This window comes from Somniosus microcephalus, chromosome 19, assembly GCF_052327205.1.
Source record: "Somniosus microcephalus isolate GS21.2 chromosome 19, FLI_Smic_1.0, whole genome shotgun sequence".
NCBI classification, from domain to species: domain Eukaryota; kingdom Metazoa; phylum Chordata; class Chondrichthyes; order Squaliformes; family Somniosidae; genus Somniosus; species Somniosus microcephalus.
In genome coordinates, this window is record NC_141005.1 from 20865404 (window position 1) to 20884386 (window position 18983).

General features: G+C 49.9%; 1 protein-coding gene across 1 annotated transcript in view; it reads right to left on the reverse strand.

The window, feature by feature from the left end:
* Positions 1-18983, reverse strand: part of trpv4 (transient receptor potential cation channel, subfamily V, member 4) — a 109700-nt gene that overhangs the window by 18680 nt on the left and 72037 nt on the right. The window contains exons 6-8 of the mRNA XM_085961326.1: positions 3985-4283; positions 2963-3142; positions 393-551 (exon numbers count right to left, since the gene is read on the reverse strand). Coding sequence (XP_085817452.1) covers positions 393-551; positions 2963-3142; positions 3985-4283 — 638 coding nt within the window. The remainder of the gene's footprint in view (positions 1-392; positions 552-2962; positions 3143-3984; positions 4284-18983) is intronic.

An 18983-nucleotide genomic window follows, 5' to 3' on the forward strand; every position in this document is an offset into this window, starting at 1 on the left:
GAGAGGAAAAACCAGATGGAGATATCCTGCCCGGATGGGACCTTGTGCCTGTTAGCGCCAGTCAACCCTCAGACCGGGAGTAAACTGCTGTCCCTGTCCTCTTGGGTGCAGGGACTAGAATCCAGGCAGATCATAGAGCACAGAAGGAGGCCATTCAGCCCATCGTGGCTGTGCCGGCTCTTTGAAAGAGCTCTCCAATTAGTCCCATTCCCCCTGCTCCTTCCCCATAGCTCTGCAATTTTTCCTTTATCAGCGTATATCCAATTCCTTTTTGAATCTGCTTCCACCACCCTTTCAGGCAGTGCATTCCAGATCCAAGGTAAAAAGACACAGGGAAAAAAAGACGTTATTGAAAGAACAGATGGGTCACACTGGCTCCAGCTCGCACTTACTTTGCCTTCTGATGGTCTGTAGTAAGCAATGAGTGTAAATATGACCATGGCCGTGATATAGGAGATAACACTGAGGTAGAAGGACACAGCTGCAAACTTCTTCCACTTGTCACGAAATAGTTCATTGATGGGTTCCACAGCTAACATTTCATACCGATTCTAGAAAACAAAGTCAGTCAAGACAACAACAGCTTGTATTTCTAGAGCGCCTTTAACATAGTAAAACATCCCATGGCTCTTCACAATGAGCGTTATCAAACAACATTTGACACTGAGCCACATAATATTAGGGCAGGTGACCAAAAGCTTGGTCAAAGAGGTAGGTTTTAAGGAGTGTCTACAGGAGGAGAGGCAGAGAGGTTTAGGGAGGGAATTCCAGAGCTTACTAAAATCTTCACCAACAAGCTCTGTTGATGGAGAGAGGAAAGCAGAAGCACTATAAGTTATTCTCATCATAATGATATCACGTGGTAATGAACTAATAATACATTTTGATCTGATTTACACACTTTCATGAAGACAGCACCCCTTTATATGAACAGAACTTATTCAGACCACCATATCATTGAACGTTGCTTTCTCGATGTGTCCCCAGCTGCTGATCTAACCTCGGTGCCAATCGGGGAGGTAAATGTTCTGCTCGCGTGCTGTCAGTGCAGCGCCCTGCCCTCTGGGAGCCCGCATCGCAGATTCGACCCACGATGTTCCACCCATCCATAATTGGGAAAATATTCCGACTGCGTGCTCCCAGCAAGGATCCTCTCCTGCCTCCGCAGAACACACATCGGGAAACCGGCCACACAGAAACTCACGGGCCGTCCAGGCATGATTGCCCAATATGTGTCCCGGTGGGTGAGGCTCTGCACCAGAAGCGCGCAGGTGGAATATTCACCCAGCGGTGTAAAAGGAGTGCCATTGCCAAGGGACGGGCACTAAGTTGGGATACGACATTCTTCATTAAACGGAACATAAAACTCACAAGTACATTCTTAGTCGTGATTTTTATAAAATCGTCATTCAAGTTGGGTATTTTCGGAACCAGTTTTTCTAAAGCTCTGTTCTGCTGCTCTTTAATACCTCCACTGTCGAGACTGCCTCTAGGAGGTGTACTGGGACTGAGCCGGGGAAGCTATTGCTGGTTGCACGACACCTCCCTGTGACAATGTCGCCCATGGAAATGTGCTGCTACGGGGGGGGGGGGGGGGAAAGGGGCGGTTGCACGATTCCTTTGCGCGGTGGAGTTTTTTGACCTCACCAAGCTGAGGGATGTTGGTGCCACAGAGCGAGACTGCCGGAAACAAAAAGCCAAGTACAGCAACTGCCCCACCAATGGTAGGACTCGCACAGGGTTTGCAAACGTACTCATGCCAAGAGACCGAGAGCCGTATTCTGGAGCGTGTGAGAGGCGGGAAGACAGCAGAATCAAAAATCCTGCTTCTCTACCAACGTTTGTTTGTTTCCTTGAAGAATAGAACACTTTCCCAAACTTTGGCTCCAGTGTTAGCATCAAGCGGTCCCAGGTTGGGTACAGCTTGTTTAAGGAAAGAACTTGCATTTATATAGCGCCTTTCACAACATCAGGACGTCCCAAAGAGCTTTACAGCCAATGAAGTACTTTTGAAGTGTAGTCACTGTTGTAATGTGGGAAACACGGCAGCCAATTTGCGCACAGCAAGCTCCCACAAACAGCAATGTGATAATGACCAGATCATCTGTTTTTTAGTGATGTTGATTGAGGGATAAATATTGGCCCAGGACACCGGGGAGAACTCCTGTGCTCTTTTTCGAAATAATGTCATGGCATCTTTTACATCCACCTGAGGGGGCAGACGGGGCCTCGGTTTAACGTCTCAACCGAAAGACGGCACCTCTGACAATGAAAATGCGAAGCAAAGTTCTACACTGTCCCAACAATATGCATTAACCCTTAAACTTACGTGAATCTACTAACTGCACCAATGTTAGATTTTAATTTCTGACACCAGCCATCCTCTCGGAGTTCAGACTGTCAAATTAGTACCACTTTGCGGTAATTATGGGCTGCTTTGTGCTGCAAGGCAATAGAAGCCCCAGCAAATCCTACAATTATGATTTTCTTTTTGCATCAAAACCTCCCTGCCTGTAATTACTGGGCTCCTGTGACGGCTCGGTGAGCTCACCCAGTGAGTAGCTGAGCCATGCCGATCAGGAATGGTCCAGGTTCAATTCGAGAGCGGTTTCCTGCCAGAGTGATAATAGAAGAACAACAGTCGGCCTCAATGCACCTGGTTTAGCAAAGTAAATTGGCCGCGGATCCCACTCTCAATTGCTATGCAGTGACTACTGGTGGAGATTTGACTGCGTGAAATCTGGGTGAGAAAATGTTATTTGGTGTGATGCCTCCACAGTGGAATAGCTCACGGACACTCACTTGTGAAGGCTCACACATGAATAATGGCAAAACCTTTGGGGAGGTACTGGAGGACGCTGAGCACACATGGAACTGTGCCCCAGTGAGAAGTTAGTAACCTACAGGAGAAGGGGGAGGAAAATTGTCATGAGTTTTGTTCTCTCTTAAAAGACTCAGCTACCTCCATCTTTCCATTGTAGACCAGGATCTCCAGGAGCGACACCTCCTCCCCGCATGTGTCTATCGCCGAGAGATCATAAAGCGAGGAGTACACTGGCCCGTATGCCCAGTCTCGAAATTTGCGGGAAAGGTGGCGAGCGCTTTCATCCTTTATCTCCCTCCTGATAATGTGCTGAAAAACCTAGCGGAAAAAGCAGGCCGGGTCATTAAACACTGTAGATTTAATAACAATTAGATGTAAAAGTCCGAAAGAGTTGAAAAAGTTTGTGTTGTAGTGTAAAGTGTACTAAGAAAGACTTGCATTTATTTAGCGTCTTTCACAACCTCAGGATGTCCCAAAGCGCTTTACACCCAATGAAGTACTGTTGAAGTGTAGTCATGGTTATAATGTAGGAAACACAGCAGCCAATTTGCGCACAGCAAGCTCCCGCAAACAGCATTGTGACAATGATGCTAGTTGAGGGATAAATATTAGACAGTACACCAGGGAGAACTCCCCTGCTCTTTGAATAGTGTCACAGGATCTTTTGCATCCACCCGAGAGGGCAGACGGGGCCTTGGCTTAACATCTCATCCGAAAGACGGCACTGGAGTGGGGCCCTGAACCCACAACTTTCTGACTCAGAGGCAAGAATGCTACCACTGTGCCACGGCGCAGACACACTTGAAGCGATGTGCCCGAATAGACTCGTGCTCATCCAACCAAAAAATAAAAAGGGGATCGGGGCACTGCTTAGCTGAGATGCACCTGCCTGCACATTATACCGCAAAGACCTCCTAGAAGGTCAGTGTGCAAGCCCAATGCTCCACCCGCACTTTTATTTAGATCATTCAGACAGGTTGGGTCCTTTCTATAGTCTGTTACACAATTGTAAAGTTGGATTGAAGTACTGCCTTCCCAGCGCAAATCATTCTCTTCTCCCCCCCCAACCCTTGGCTTCAGAAAGATACTTGGAGAAAATGTCACTCACACGAGAGAGATAATCTTAAACAACCGCCTTAAGGAAGAATCGATTCATTTACCCCGATCTTGCCGAGCTTTGCTGCCATCTTGAGTGGCGACAGCCCATCATTGTTTAAAATGGACTCCAGGCTGCAGTCTGGGTACGTCTTGGCACACTTGATGAGGAACAAGTCGTACATTTTAGTCAAAAACTTGGTATTCTCCCTGGTGTTATCAGCGATGGCGACCAAAGCATGGAGCACGGTGTTTCCCCGTGAATCCTGCCTCCGTAGGTCCGCGATTTTATCTGGGTTCTCAGTGAGGTAGTTAACGATGTCAGGCTGGTTTGTGCAGGCAGCCAGAGAGAGGGGTAGTTCACCTGAGGAGATAAAGGACAGGACGGTTAATGGGTGGCCAGATACACAGGAAAATAGGATTTTTTGGGGAGTATCTGATAATTCTTAGGGGGGGTCCTGATGATTTTTGGGGGGGTCTGATGATTTTGCGGGGGTCCTGATGATTTTGGGGGTGTCTGATGATTTTTGGGGGGGTCTGATGATTTTTGGGGGGGTCTGATGATTTTGCGGGGGTCCTGATGATTTTGCGGGGGTCCTGATGATTTTGGGGGTGTCTGATGATTTTTGGGGGGGTCTGATGATTTTGGGGGGGGTCTGACGATTTTGGCGGGGGGGGGGGTCTGACAACTTCAGTACTGGTGAATCAAAGGCTTTTCCATTTTGGCCAGTCCCAGGTCAGGTACAACATGGATTAGATGCCAGAGAAAAGTTCACTTTATTCTTCCCAACTAGAAGTCCATTTTCCACAGCATCCATTCTCATAGCCTCTCATGAGGAAGATCAGACTTCAGACTCTCCAATGGGTCCAGCTGGAAAGTGACATCAGGGGTTGAAAACCATTAGGTTGCCATTCTGCTGGTCACCCGCCCTCCAGTGCTGATCGCACCAGTGCTTGCAGCATCAGCAGGAGGGCTTTATGTTTACATGTGGCAGGTGCAAGCGTCACTACGTGTGCGTCTCAGGCCCACGCAGCTGGAACCTCCCACCCACCATAGAGGAGTTTGCCCATGCCCCCCAGCATGTCCTCCTTTCCCACCCCCACCCCATGTAAAGAATAGGGCCACTTTTTTGGCAGTACAGGCTGCTTACTTGGTCTGGACTCCACCAGTGGGACCTACATGTATTGGCACAGAGAGCCCCCGCCCCACGCTCCACCCCGTTGACGACTGTTGCCTGGTAACGGCAGACCAGAAACTCTTGGAAACAGCAGAGACGCAGCGCTATCACTGAGAGACCAGCAAAACCCCGAGGAATTTCATCCCCCAGTTGTCCACCAGTCAAACAGCCTACGAACACTCAAGGGCTGGATTTTACCAGCCCCGAGGAGGCGGGTATGGAGGCGAGACTGCCGGGATAGTGGCAGAATTTGGGGGCTGGAGGCAAACCCGCCCCCAACCCGCCTCCGTGCCCTCTTGCCAGGAGGCGGGAAGCCATCCTGCCCCAGGTCCTGTCTCCTTGGAGGCGGGAAGGGATTAAAGCCTATTAATTGCCTGTTAACAGGTAGTTAACAGGCAGAAAATAGGATTATCCCAATTTTTCATCCTGAAGTCCTGGGGGAATTCCGCTGGAGTGTCGGAGGTGAATAGGAGGTCTGCGGGGGTCGGAGGGGTCTGAAAATGCGATGTAGAGGTGAGTGATGGGTGCAAGTGTGGAGTGGTAAGTATGTGAGGTGAGTATAAAGTGTTAGAAAATGTTAACTTACCTTTGTTTCTACCTACAGCCTTCAGCCGCTGTGGAGCCGGAGTCCCCGACATCTCCATTGTAGACATCACAGGCTGGCTGTTGCATCCTCCGATACAACAGCCAGCTGATTTCTGCAAAGTAGAAAGGTTTGATGAGTCCTGAACACAAGGGCTCATCAAACTACACTGAATGTCAGTGTTTGACAACTTCACAGAGCTGTCAAACGATGACATTTCTTCTTTCAAAAATTCTTGACAGGTGACCCGTCATACGTTGACGTGATCTGTCAGTGACTTCCCCCCAATTGGCCTGCTGAGCCCGCCGGGTGGGCTTAACAAGGTCAATCAGGGGGAAATCCCATTGGTTGGCTAGAAGCTGATGGAGGCGGGACTGAAACCCGGCAAGCAGCAGTCCCGCCTCCAACACGCCTCCATTCATAAAATCCAGCCCTCAGTGTCTGGGTCCACACCTGAGGAATGATCACTTGGCCAAGGACGGGAGGTCGGTCTGTGGTCATGTTACTGTCGTTCAGTGTGCATCGTTGCCTTTGGGGGTGGGGGGGTGGCAGTGGGGGGGAACTCAAAGAGCTGTGCTTATTGGCTGAAAAAGGGAACGGTCACTATTATCTGAAATTCACAGAGTGGGGTCCGCAAATTAATCCTGCCCAGAGTGAGGGTGGTGAAGAGCCTTCATGGTTAGATGTTAGAATTGAGAAAATTTAGGAGATTAAAAATCAAACTAAATGCATTCCAGCTGAGCCTTGATAAATGCATCCTTATCCAGGAATAATTCTGATCTATTCCTGGGATCCCAGTCAATGACCCACTCCCTACAGCTCTCCTTATACAAGCACAACCCGGATCCAAGAGCAATATTTCCTGGCAAGGATTATGGGATGGAGCTCCAGAGAAATGTTTATGATATAGAAATATGTAAGTAAAATAATCACATAGATCCTAGCAATGTTACAGAGGCGCCTCCTCACTCCGGCTTAAAGAATTCTCCCTAATTTTTCATACAACTAAAAACTCATTTATTTATTTTTGTTCCTGTATTTCTGTTTGGTCGTCCCAAGCTGCCTCCATCTCTTAGAATATGGCTGGAAAGGTGAATTGGAGGTGGCCTGTTGCATGCTCCTGATTCTATAGCCTCACCATCAGGGTTCCCACCATCACTGGAGCCGGGCGGGACATCCAGCCGCCAAGTCTGACCCCACTGTGACTCCCCCCCATTTTACTGGGGCTGGGTACTGTATGTATCCAGAGCTAATAGTACTTCTGATTCGCAGTCCAGCTCAGCTGCTTCACTCGCTGCGGGTGCTTAAAGGGGCAGGCCATCGTCTGAGGAAGACTGAACAGCCTCCCACCTTGTCTCAAGAAATCTGTGATCAGCAGAGGCTAAAAGAACGTCTTAAAGGTCTTCATCTTTCCTAACGCTTGGCTTCCACTACCAAAGGACTATAAAAGCCTCTCCAATATAGGGGCCTTTAATTTTTGCAGGTCTTCCAGTGCACTCCCACCTTGACTTCAGGGGGGAGGTTCTGGAGATGGATACAGCAGGTCCTGGACAACATTGAGAGTTTCTGGGGGGTGGGCGGTCTTGTCTGGGGAAGATTCATTGTTCACGCCAAACATGGTCCATCGCATCGTTGGGGGTTGGGCCGGGGACTCCCTATGCTGGCGGTTCCCGCTTCCCCTCTGACCCTGCAGACTCTGGCGGGGTCAATGCTGGAGGGCACCGACGGGCATGATCCCTGCGTAACTGGCAGAATCCCGGCCCATGCAAATCCATGGTCAGGCTTTCTTCCCACGAGCCAGAGTTTCGGCAGGAGAGGTGGGAAATAAGTGGAGACATACAGGGCGGACAATGAGGAGGATAATTCAGAAGGCCATTTTAGATTTCGAGGGAGGAAAACAGGCAGCAGTCACAGGGAAAATCCAGGCGGACACGTGAGATCCGCACAGGCAAAAAAAAATATCCTTTTTGTCTTTGTTTCCCTTCCATTTTCTCCTGCAGTGGGTGGGTGACTTGTTCTCAAGCCTACCCTAATGTTACTCTTCAGACATCGAATATATGGCACATAACAGCAGATCGGCTCCCTCCATGTAGAAGCACCAGATTCTGCACAGCAATGTCACTCAGGCAGGCAGTGGAGTGAAGGATCAAACATGTGCTCCTCTGGGGTCACAGTACTGTGCAATGACACAACAACAACTTGTATTTATTTAGCACCTTTAACATAGTAAAACATCCCAAGGTGCTTCACAGGAGCGTTATAAAACAAAATTTGACACCGAGCCACATAAGGAGAAATTAGGGCAGGTGACCAAAAGCTTGGTCACAGAGGCAGGTTTTAAGGAGCATCTTAAAGGAGGAAAGAGAGGTAGAGAGGCGGAGAGGTTTAGGAAGGGAATTCCAGAGCTTAGGACCTTGGCAGATGAAGGCACGGCCGCCAATGGTGAGCAATTAAAATCAGGGATGCTCAAGAGGCCAGAATTAGAGGAGCGCAGATATCTCGGTGGGGGGGGGGGTTGTGGGACTGGAGGAGGTTAGAGATAGGGAGGGGTCGAGGCCATGGAGGGATTTGAAAACAAGGGTGAGAATTTTAAAATCGAGGCATTGCTCAACCAAGAGCCAGTGTAGGTGAGCGAGCACAGGGGAGATGGGTGAACGGGACTTGGTGCGAGTTAGGACATGGGCAGCTGAGCTTTGGATGACCTCAAGTTTACGTAGGGTGGAATGTGGGAGGCCGGCCACGCCAACTGCCATGTGTGGTAAACCACTTTTATCGTTCACTATCGTTACACTATGCTTATCACTGTTATATCGTTACACTATGGTTATCACTGTTTACACTGTTGTATCACTACACGAGGTCGCCTCTTGTCACGCTGTTATACCTGGGCTGACCACTGCTGACTCCGCCCATGGCTCCACCTACTTGCCCAGGTATAAAGGTGGTCGACTGGCTGGTATTCCTCCTTGTTGGATCCGATCACCCACGAGGGTGGGCTCTGTTATTTAGCCAATAAAAACCTATAGTTACTGTCTTAACTCGTCGCTTTTCATTGGATGAATTGATAGGTATATCAATTTTATTGGCTAAATTTTGAAATGTCTTTAACGGAGCAGCCAAATGACCAGTCAGACGCCCAGCTACAACAGCCGGCCTGGCTGCGAGCCCTCCGACCGCCGTACCTGGATCTAAACCCACAGGCAGCAAACTCAGCCCTCGACTTCAAACACTGGCTGAGCTGTTTCGAATCCTACCTGGGAGAATCCGGCGTGCCTCAGAGATCCAAACTAAGAGTTCTGACCGCCCAAGTGAGCCCTAAAGTATTTGCACTCATCCAGGACCTTACTACATACGAGGCCGCCCTCAACCTGCTGAAAGAGCAGTACCGGAGCCCGGTAAATTCTATGTATGCCAGACATCTCCTAAGATCCCGCCCGCAACAGCCAGGAGAGTCTGTAGATGAATTTTTACGGGCGCTACAAACACTCGGGAGGGACTGTGACTTTAAAGCTGTAACGGCTGCAGAAAATACTGAAGAGAATATCCGCGATGCCTTCGTGAAAGGCCTTCGGTCCGACTACTCACGGCAAAGACTGCTCGAATCAAAGGACCTCGACCTGAACACAGCTGCAGCCCTCGCTCGCTCTCTGGAAGTGGCCCATCGGGACCTCGAGGCGTATTCCAGGTACTGTGCTGCGCGACCCTGGGACTCGGGCCCGACCCCGACCGCAACACCCCTCGCACCGCCGCCTCTGGGACCTACCTCAGCGTCGGCGTCCCGGACCCGATCGGGACCGCCACCCCCGGTACCGGCTGCGACATCGGAGCCCCGCGATCGGGCCGCCGGCTGCTTTTTCTGTGGCCAGGCGAAACACCCGAGGGCGCGCTGCCCTGCAAGAAACGCGACCTGCTCCGACTGCCACAAGAAAGGCCACTTCGCGAAGGCCTGCAGGGGGAAAGCCACAGACGCCAGCAGTGCCTCATGCGAGTTGTGGGGGGCGGCCATCTTTCATCAAGGCCACAGATGCCAGTATCCCCTCATGTGAGTCGTGGGGGTGGCCATCTTTGATCAAGGCCACCGACACCGGCAGTGCCTCATGTGAGTTGTGGGGGCGGCCATCTTCTCCGCCATTTTATGCAACGTTGTGGGCGGCGCCATTTTGTTCACCACACTCGACCGCCACCTTGTCTCCAGACCCGACCACAGCCTCACCCGCAGACTACAGCAGCTCGCTCAGCCATACACTAGCCTCCGTCACACTGGACCAAGCTCGCCCGCATCACCTGTCCAAGTCCATGATGGACATCAAAGTAAATGGCCACGCCACGACCTGCCTGTTCGACAGCCGAAGCACGGAGAGTTTCATCCATCCAGACACGGTGAGCCACTACTCCCTCACTGTCCAGCCAACACGCAACCGGATCTCGATGGCGTCGAGGTCCCATTCAACAGACATCAGCGGATACTGTGTTGTGACCCTGTCGGTTAGGGGCACGGAGTATAAAATTTTTTAACTTCTCGTCCTGCCCCAACTCTGCGCTGCCGTCCTACTAGGGCTGGATTTCCAATCCCACCTTCAAAGTATCACTTTGGCATACGGTGGACCCCTCCCCCCACTCACAGTCGACAACCAACAGCCTTTAAACCGCCCACCGCGTACCACCTGTGGCCTATCCACCTTCAGGGTTCCGCCCCCCTCCCTGTTCGCCAACCTCACCCGCGACTGTAAACCCGTCGCTACCAAGAGCAGGCGGTACAGCGCCGGGGACAGAGCTTTTATTAGCTCTGAGGTGCAGCGTCTCCTGAAAGAGGGCATCATCGAGAGGAGCAACAGCCCCTGGCGTGCCCAGGTCGTAGTCGTTAAGACCGGCAATAAAAACCGCCTAGTCATCGACTACAGCCAAACCATAAACAGGTACACCCAGCTAGACGCATACCCCCTTCCCCGCATATCTGATATGGTCAATCAGATTGCACAGTACCGAGTATTCTCTACCATCGACCTTAAGTCGGCCTACCACCAACTCCCTATCCACCCTGAGGACCGCCAGTATGCCGCCTCTACCACTTCCTTAGGGTTCCCTTCGGCGTCACCAACGGGGTTTCGGTCTTCCAAAGGGAGATGGACCGGATGGTTGACCAGAACGGGCTGCAAGCCACGTTCCCCTATCTAGATAACGTCACCATCTGCGGCCACGACCGGCAGGACCATGATGTTAATCTGGAGAGATTCCTCCGTAAGGCCCAACGGCTGAACCTCACCTACAATAAGGAGAAATGTGTGTTTAACACCTCGCGCCTTGCCATCCTCGGCTGCGTAGTAGAGAACGGAGTCATCGGCCCCGACCCCGAAAGAATGCGCCCCCTCATGGAGCTTCCCCTCCCCCACTGTCCAAAGGCGCTGAAGAGGACCCTGGGGCTCTTCACCTACTATGCCCAATGGGTGCCGAATTATGCGGACAAAGCCAGAGCCCTCATGAAGTCCGCCTCCTTCCCCCTGACGGCAGAAGCGTGCGCAGCCTTCTCCCTCATTAAGGGAGACATTGCTAAGGCCACAATGCACGCGGTGGATGAGTCTATCCCTTTCCAAGTGGAGAGCGATGCATCCGACTTCGCCCTAGCCGCAACCCTTAACCAGGAGGGGAGACCGGTGGCCTTCTTCTCAAGGACCCTCCAGGGCCCTGAGATCCGACACTCCTCGGTCGAGAAGGAGGCCCAGGCGATCGTGGAGGCTGTACGACGCTGGAGGCATTACCTGGCAGGCAAATGATTTACCCTCCTCACTGACCAGCGTTCGGTCGCTTTTATGTTTAATAACAAGCTGAGGGGCAAAATCAAGAACGACAAGATCTTGAGGTGGAGAATCGAGCTCTCCACCTATGATTATGAGATCTTGTACCGGCCTGGTAAACTGAACGAACCCCCAGATGCTCTATCACGAAGTACATGCGCCAACGCGCAAATTGATAGACTGCAGACCCTCCACAACGACCTCTGCCACCCCGGAGTCACCAGACTTTACCACTTCATTAAGGCCCGCAACCTGCCCTACTCCATCAAGGAGGTCAGGACCATGACCAGGAACTGCCAAACCTGTGCCGAATGCAAACCGCATTTCTTTAGGCCGGACAGAGCAAGCCTGATCAAGGCCACCCGCCCCTTCGAGCGCTTGAGCATCGATTTTAAGAGGCCCCTCCCGTCCTCTGACCGTAATGTGTACTTCCTCAACATCATTGATGAGTACTCCCATTTCCCCTTTGCCTTCCCCTGCCCAGACATGACCAGTACCACGGTCATCAAATGCCTGAACGACCTCTTCGCCGTGTTCGGGTTCCCGAACTATATACATAGCGACCGGGGCGCCTCCTTCATGAGCGAGGAACTTCGCCAGTTCCTACTAGCGAGAGGTATTGCTGCAAGCAGGACCACCAGCTACAACCCCCGAGGGAACGGCCAGGTGGAAAGAGAGAACGCGACTGTCTGGAAGGCCGTTCTCTTAGCCTTAAAGTCCAAGGGCCTCCCAACCTCTCGCTGGCAGGAAGTCCTCCCGGCAGCGCTGCATTCCATCCGGTCACTGCTTTGCACTGCCATTAACGCCACCCCCCATGAACGAATATTTGTTTTCCCCAGGAAGTCGACTACGGGAACCACGCTACCAACTTGGCTGACCTCTCCGGGGCCCGTCTTGCTGCGAAAGCACGCGAGGGCCCATAAAACGGACCCCCTGGTCGAGAGGGTGGACCTCCTGCACGCCAACCCCCAGTACGCCTATGTGGCATACCCAGACGGGCGGGAGGACACAGTCTCCTTACGAGACCTCGCACCCTCGGGCATCCCTGAGACACCACCGTTACCCCCCACCACCCCCCCAAATCCAGCCCAGGTAGACGGCATGCCGGAACCCCACGAGCCTTCGCCGACCACGCAGACACCAGCATTAACATCGGATACTGCATCACCGCCGCCGCTGCTGCGACGATCGGAAAGGCTTACGAGGCCTCCGGACAGACTGACATACCCGAACTGGTAGTACACTTCACCCCGCCGGACTCAAATCTAAACAAGGGGTGAATGTGGTAAACCACTTTTATCGTTCACTATCGTTACACTATGGTTATCACTGTTATATCGTTACACTATGGTTATCACTGTTTACACTGTTGTATCACTACACGAGGTCGCCTCTTGTCACGCTGTTATACCTGGGCTGACCACTGCTGACTCCGCCCATGGCTCCACCTACTTGCCCAGGTATAAAGGTGGTCGACTGGCTGGTATTCCTCCTTGTTGGATCCGATCACCCACGAGGGTGGGCTCTGTTATTTAGCCAATAAAAACCTATAGTTACTGTCTTAACTCGTCGCTTTTCATTGGATGAATTGATAGGTATATCACCATGCTGCATCGCAATTTGTTTTATTCAATGCACCCGTGCATATAGTGACCTAAAATCTAACATAGAAGACAACACCAGACATGAGGACGCCGGAGGGAAGTGTGTTAATTATTTAGAGTTAATTATAGAACCTCACACCACTCATTGGCTTCAATCTACTCTGATCTGTGGCTCTGTGCCAGATATCAAATTAACAATCCATTATTTACCTCATTAAGCTAATACTACATCTCTGATTAGGATAATAGGGCAGGAAGCAGTTGCTAAGAGACAGATCTTAAGAGCAGTTGTTGAGAGTACCAAAAGCAATATGACATTTACCATAGTGAACACGAGCTGAATTCCCCCTTAATATCAGGGAACGGCTTTAAAAAAAATTATGAACACCCCCCAAATCCATCACACCCATGCACCTAGACAATGCAAACTTTATAAGCTACAATATACCAAAAGGGCAATCGGCCATTCTCTCATTCTCACACACACAAAAAATGTGTGTACGTATCTTGTCACATAACACAAAGTGCTAACAACAGGAAATTGTCCTTCACACAAAGAGCGATCAATACATGGAATAAACCTCCAGTTCGAGTAATGGAAGTGGAAACCATGGAATCATTGAAGAAACAACTGGATGCTGCAATAGTGAGACGTCAGGATATTTCTGAATGGATGAATTTAGATAGGTCAAATGACCTTGCTCATCCATAATTATCTTGTGACACAACACACACGTCACACCACACCCGCATCTCTCCATCACACGCACGTGCACACAAACACAGAGCTCTGGGTGAGGTATTCCACCCCTCTCAGCAGGAGAGGTCTTTGCTACTCTTGCTGCTGCTGGGATCTCTTTCTCTTTGTAGTATCAGTTCCTGCCAAGGGTCTAATAATAAAAATGATTATGGCCAATGTACATTTGCAGGTTAAACCTGGTGGAAACCGTGCAGTATCGGCAAAGTCTCAAAGTGCCATCCAATTTTCAGCTTTAATAAACGCTTTTTTACTACCATGGAAGGGAAGCACATGGAGACACCCCAGGAGCAGCAACAGGATGTCATGGGTCGATGGGGTGCCTGGTCTCCTGTACCTGGAGGCATCTCCAACATAAACTCACAAGGTTAACCGCTGGGAAGCCTCCTTTTAAAAGAAAAACTGGTCTTCCCAGTAGCTGGCTTTTGTAAAACTGGGAAGTTTCTTTTGGGATTAAAGCCAGCTGCACAAGGCCTACATTTCAGGAGCCGTTGGCCATGGCACCCCGTTAAACCCCATATAACAGCAGTTTTAAAGACAAAGACATGGGGGGGGGGGGGAAATTCAGTTGTTTGCGCCATCGTTAGCGCCTTAAGAGGGCGCTAATGGGGCACAAAGCAACTAGCGCCCGGGCGCGGCGATGTTTGCGCCGCTCACGAAATTAACTGGACATTTTGTGGCGGCGCTCAACACTACCGCCACGATCTCCTGCGCCGGCAGATCATGACTTCAGTCGAGTGTGCAACGCCCCGGTAGCGCCCCAGACCAGATATTGAGTGGCGCCCCCTGCCTTACCACCTGCCGCTAGCAACGATAGGTTGAGGGGAGCGTTTTGCAGTCAGGAAGGGAGTGGGGGAGCGCTATTTAAAGGCGACCGCTTCCTGCCTTTTTTTGTTGGTGACATTTTTGCACCACGCATTCTGAGAGAGAGAGAGGGAGAGAGAGAAAGACTTCTGGAGCGATTCAGCGCTGTGTGAAGGAGTTTTGCATACTGAGCAGCACTTTGCAGGTTCATTTTGATTTGCCCTTCCTTGTATCGATTTAGATGAGACTGTGGGGGCTGCACTCTGAGCTCTTTCCTTGGGCTTCTCCATTGTTCTTTCCAGCAGATTTGATGTACAGGTCTCTCCAGGCCGAGATTCAAGGCTGCAATGAGCAGGGTGTGGATGGAGAGCAAGATCGACCCTCCCCTTTAAGAACTGGCCGACGCCAGTGTGTCTGTGTTCCATTGCTGACTGACATCACATGAGCTTCGCCTTGCTCCTCGGCCTTTGCGCCTTAAGAGAGCTGTGTAGCGCCTGATTTAGCGCTCCAATCACCTCCAGGGGCGATAGAAGCCAAGTTTGCAGTTGGAGGTGATAATTAGTGGCAGGCGCTAAACTTTGCGCACGGCCGATAATCACGCCCCAAACGGGGCGATACTGAATTTTTCCCCCATAGAATAGTGCAGCACAGAGCTGTCAAACGATGACAATTCATCTGTCAAAAATTGTTGACAGATGAAACGTCATACGTCGACGTGCTCTGTAACTGGCTTTCCCTTAATTGGCCTGCTGAGCCCGCTGGGTGGGCTTAACAAGGTCAATCAAGGGAAAATAGCGTGGGTTGGCCAGAAGTTGATGGAGGCGGGACTGAAACCCGACAAGTGGGAGTCCCGCCTCCAAAAGCTCCCCATTGAGAAAATCACCCCTGAGGGTCAGTAACCCTCACGGATTTAAAATAATCGGCAAAAGAACCAGAGGGGAGAGAAGGAGAATTTTTTTTATGCAGCGAGTTGTTGTGATCTGGAATGCACTGCCTGAAAGGGCGGTGGAAGCAGTCAATAGTAACTTTCAAAAGGGAATTGGATATAGGAAAATTTGCAGGGCTTTGGAGAAGGAACAGGAGAGTGAGGCTAATTGGATAGCTCTTTCAAAGAGCAGGCACAGGCACGATGGGCTGACTGAATGGTCTCCATCTGTGGTGTACGATTCTACGATCCATATTGGAACAACTTAGCGTGGCTTACATCTTTCATTAATGGCAAAGTCTAAAACGTCAGCATCATATGTATCATCACCGGGGAAACCATCTCATCAGATCAGGAGCACTTGAGATTCAGTTTACTTGACCCTCCCCCCCCCCCCACAGTGAGAGGCTGGGGTTCTGAGTTTTGCTGTCTCAAGCCTCAGTAAAGGCATAAAATGAGGTTTAGAATCCCCTTGATCGAAGTTCACGGGCCACCTTTCATTTCCCGACACACACACACACCCGAGTTCGGTGTGGGGTTGTCATCTCTTTGGTTTAGGAGGACCAGTCCAATTTTTGAGTAGGGTGTCCAGAAAGTTCTAAAATGTAAACCAGGCACTAAAGAGATGATATTATGAATGCGTGGCTTCCAGCGAGGAGCCTCGTCCGTCAGGAGTGCTTTTTAGGACAAGTACGAACGCATGCCCCATGATTTTCCATTCATCTTAATTAAAATGAATGGAAAGACAATTGTAGGGAGCATGCCCACTATTTCCTGATATGGTCCTCGAGAGGGTGCAGAGGAGATGGTTCCGGGGATGGGGGATCTTAGCTACAAGGACAGGTTGGAGAAGCTGGATTTGTTTTCATTAGAGCAAAGGAGGTTGTGGGGTGATTTGATAGAGGTGTACAAGATTATGACGGGTTTGGGTAGGCTAGACGGGGAAAGGCTGCTCCCACTAGTTATTGGTACAAGGACTAGGGGACACAGATTTAAGATTGTGGGCAAGAGATACAGGGGGGACGTGAGGAAAATCGTTTTTACGCAGCGAGTGGTGAGGACCTGGAATTCGCTGCCGACGGAAGTGGTGGAAGCGGAGACACTCAATGTTTTCAAGGGGAGACTGGATAGGCACTTGAGGGAAACAAACTTGCAGGGCTACGGGGATAGAACGGGGGAATGGGACTGACTGGATTGCTCTGCAGAGAGCCAGCATGGACTCGATGGGCTGAATGGCCTCCTTCTGTGCCGTTATGACTCTATGCTCTTCCAGCAGCCAAGGCCCCCGTACAGAAGCTTGGATTCAAAACATCAGCTGTGAAAACTCGAATTGTTAAAATATTAAGACAACTTATTTTTCCACTCAAGATGTGGATGTGTTCGATTTTAAGGTTACTATTAAGGTTTTCAATTAATCTTCATATACCAGAACTTAAGCTGTGATCCCACCTCTTAAACTGCCACTATCCTGCCCGTTATCCAGTTTTGGACTTGGAAAAAGGTGGCAACATTTGCTGGAGGACACCGACTGCACAGATGCCTAGACACGAGTGATATATGCGGCAAGATCCAGCAGATTTGTTGCTTGACGAGGCCTTGAGTTCTTATGGCGAGACTTTATCTTTACAAGGGGTCTAATCATGAGACCTCCTTTAATGGGAAACAGAACAAAGTGGAATGTCCGCAATTGTGGCTTTTAGGAAAATGCTTCAAAGGAGGAGCGAGCAGTATTTCTACCAGATTGTGCACACAATGGGGCTTTACCAAGACAAAATCTAAAACAAGATGTGATCCAGAGTGAACGCACTGAGGGGAGTAATTCTAACCCCCCCATCCCCCAACCCTTCTCATGGTCATAAGAGGAATGGTTAACTTACTTATTATAGAAACCTAAAGTGAAAGAACCCACGAGGGATTTGCCCTGGAATTTGGGAGGGGATGGCTTATGGAGCACACAAACAAATCTACATGTTGTGTAACTTGGAGGGAAACATATAGAAGTGATAGTGCTCCCAAGACATTGCTGTTTTTGTTGGTCTTCTGTGATTTAGAACATAAGAAAACATTGCACAACTAAAGGCCATTTAACCTTACTCCTTCCACAGAATGTGTACAATATCCCTTATTGTGAACTCGGTCCAATCGATTTAATCTGCTGAGAGAAGGTTCTGCTGAAATAATCCCTGATCTCCAAAGGTAATCAGGTGAAACTTCCCAACAACCATCCATCCATCCATCCCTAGATCTCCACGATTGAACTCTGGCCAGCCGCCCTCCACAGACAACATTCTTCCTACCCTTCAGTGCAGGCGCCATCACATAGAATCATAGAATAGTACAACACAAAAAGAGGCCATTCATTCCCATCGAGTCTGCGCGGCATCCCATGATGTATTTGATGATCTCGTAGAATCATCGAATGGTTACAGCGCAGAAGGAGGCCATTCGGCCCGTCGAACCCGTGCCGGCTCTCTGCAAGAGCATTTGAGCTAGTCCCACTCCCCTGCCCTTTTCCCGTAGCCCTACAAATTTTCTCTCTTCAGGTACTTATCCAACTCCCTTTTGAAAGCCACGATTGAATCTGCCTCCACCACCCTTTCAGGCAGTGCATTCCAGATCATAATCACTCGCTGCATAAAAAGTTTTTCCTCATGTCGCCTTTGGTTCTTTTGTCAATCACCTTAAATCTGTGTCCTCTGGTTCTTGGCCCTTCTGCCAATGGAAACAGTTTCTCTCTATCTACTCTGTCCAGACCCCTCATGATTTTGAACACCTCTATCAAATCTCCTCTCAACCTTCTCTGCTCTAAGGAGAACAACCCCAGCTTCTCCAGTCTATCCACGCAACTGAAATAATCTCAATCTATTCCTATCTCTCTAACCTCCAATCTCATTCCCAGCAGATATCAATCCAGCTCCCTTTTGAAGGAGCTAATTGGCTCAGCCTCAATTGCTTTTTCTGAGAGCCTACTCAATAGGGAGGGTGGGGAGAAAAGCTTCTTCTAATCCCTAGTCTCATTTCTTAATTTTAAACCTGTACCCCCTAGTTCTGTGCTCAAAGTGGCTTGTCTAGATTGACTCACAACGGTCTCAAATATCAGTTATTGTATAGTTGTCATACCATGCCTGAAATAGTCTCATTATTTTCTGAAAATTCAATAAAAGCTAAAATTTTTTTTAAAGAAATGGATTTCTGTGTAGGATCCAGAGTTCGGTACTGTTTGCATGAGGCTTTATGTTTTACTCTAAAGGAAAGGAACACAAGCGAGGTCATTATGCCCTGACTGTAAAAAGCTGGCATGGCCTTCCGAGTGGGTCCACCCTCATCCTCATCAGGGGCCACCTCAGCAAACCCAGTGGAAGGAGGGAGGATGAAATAAACAAAAAAGCATAAAAACATACACTGTCACCAAGCCAACACT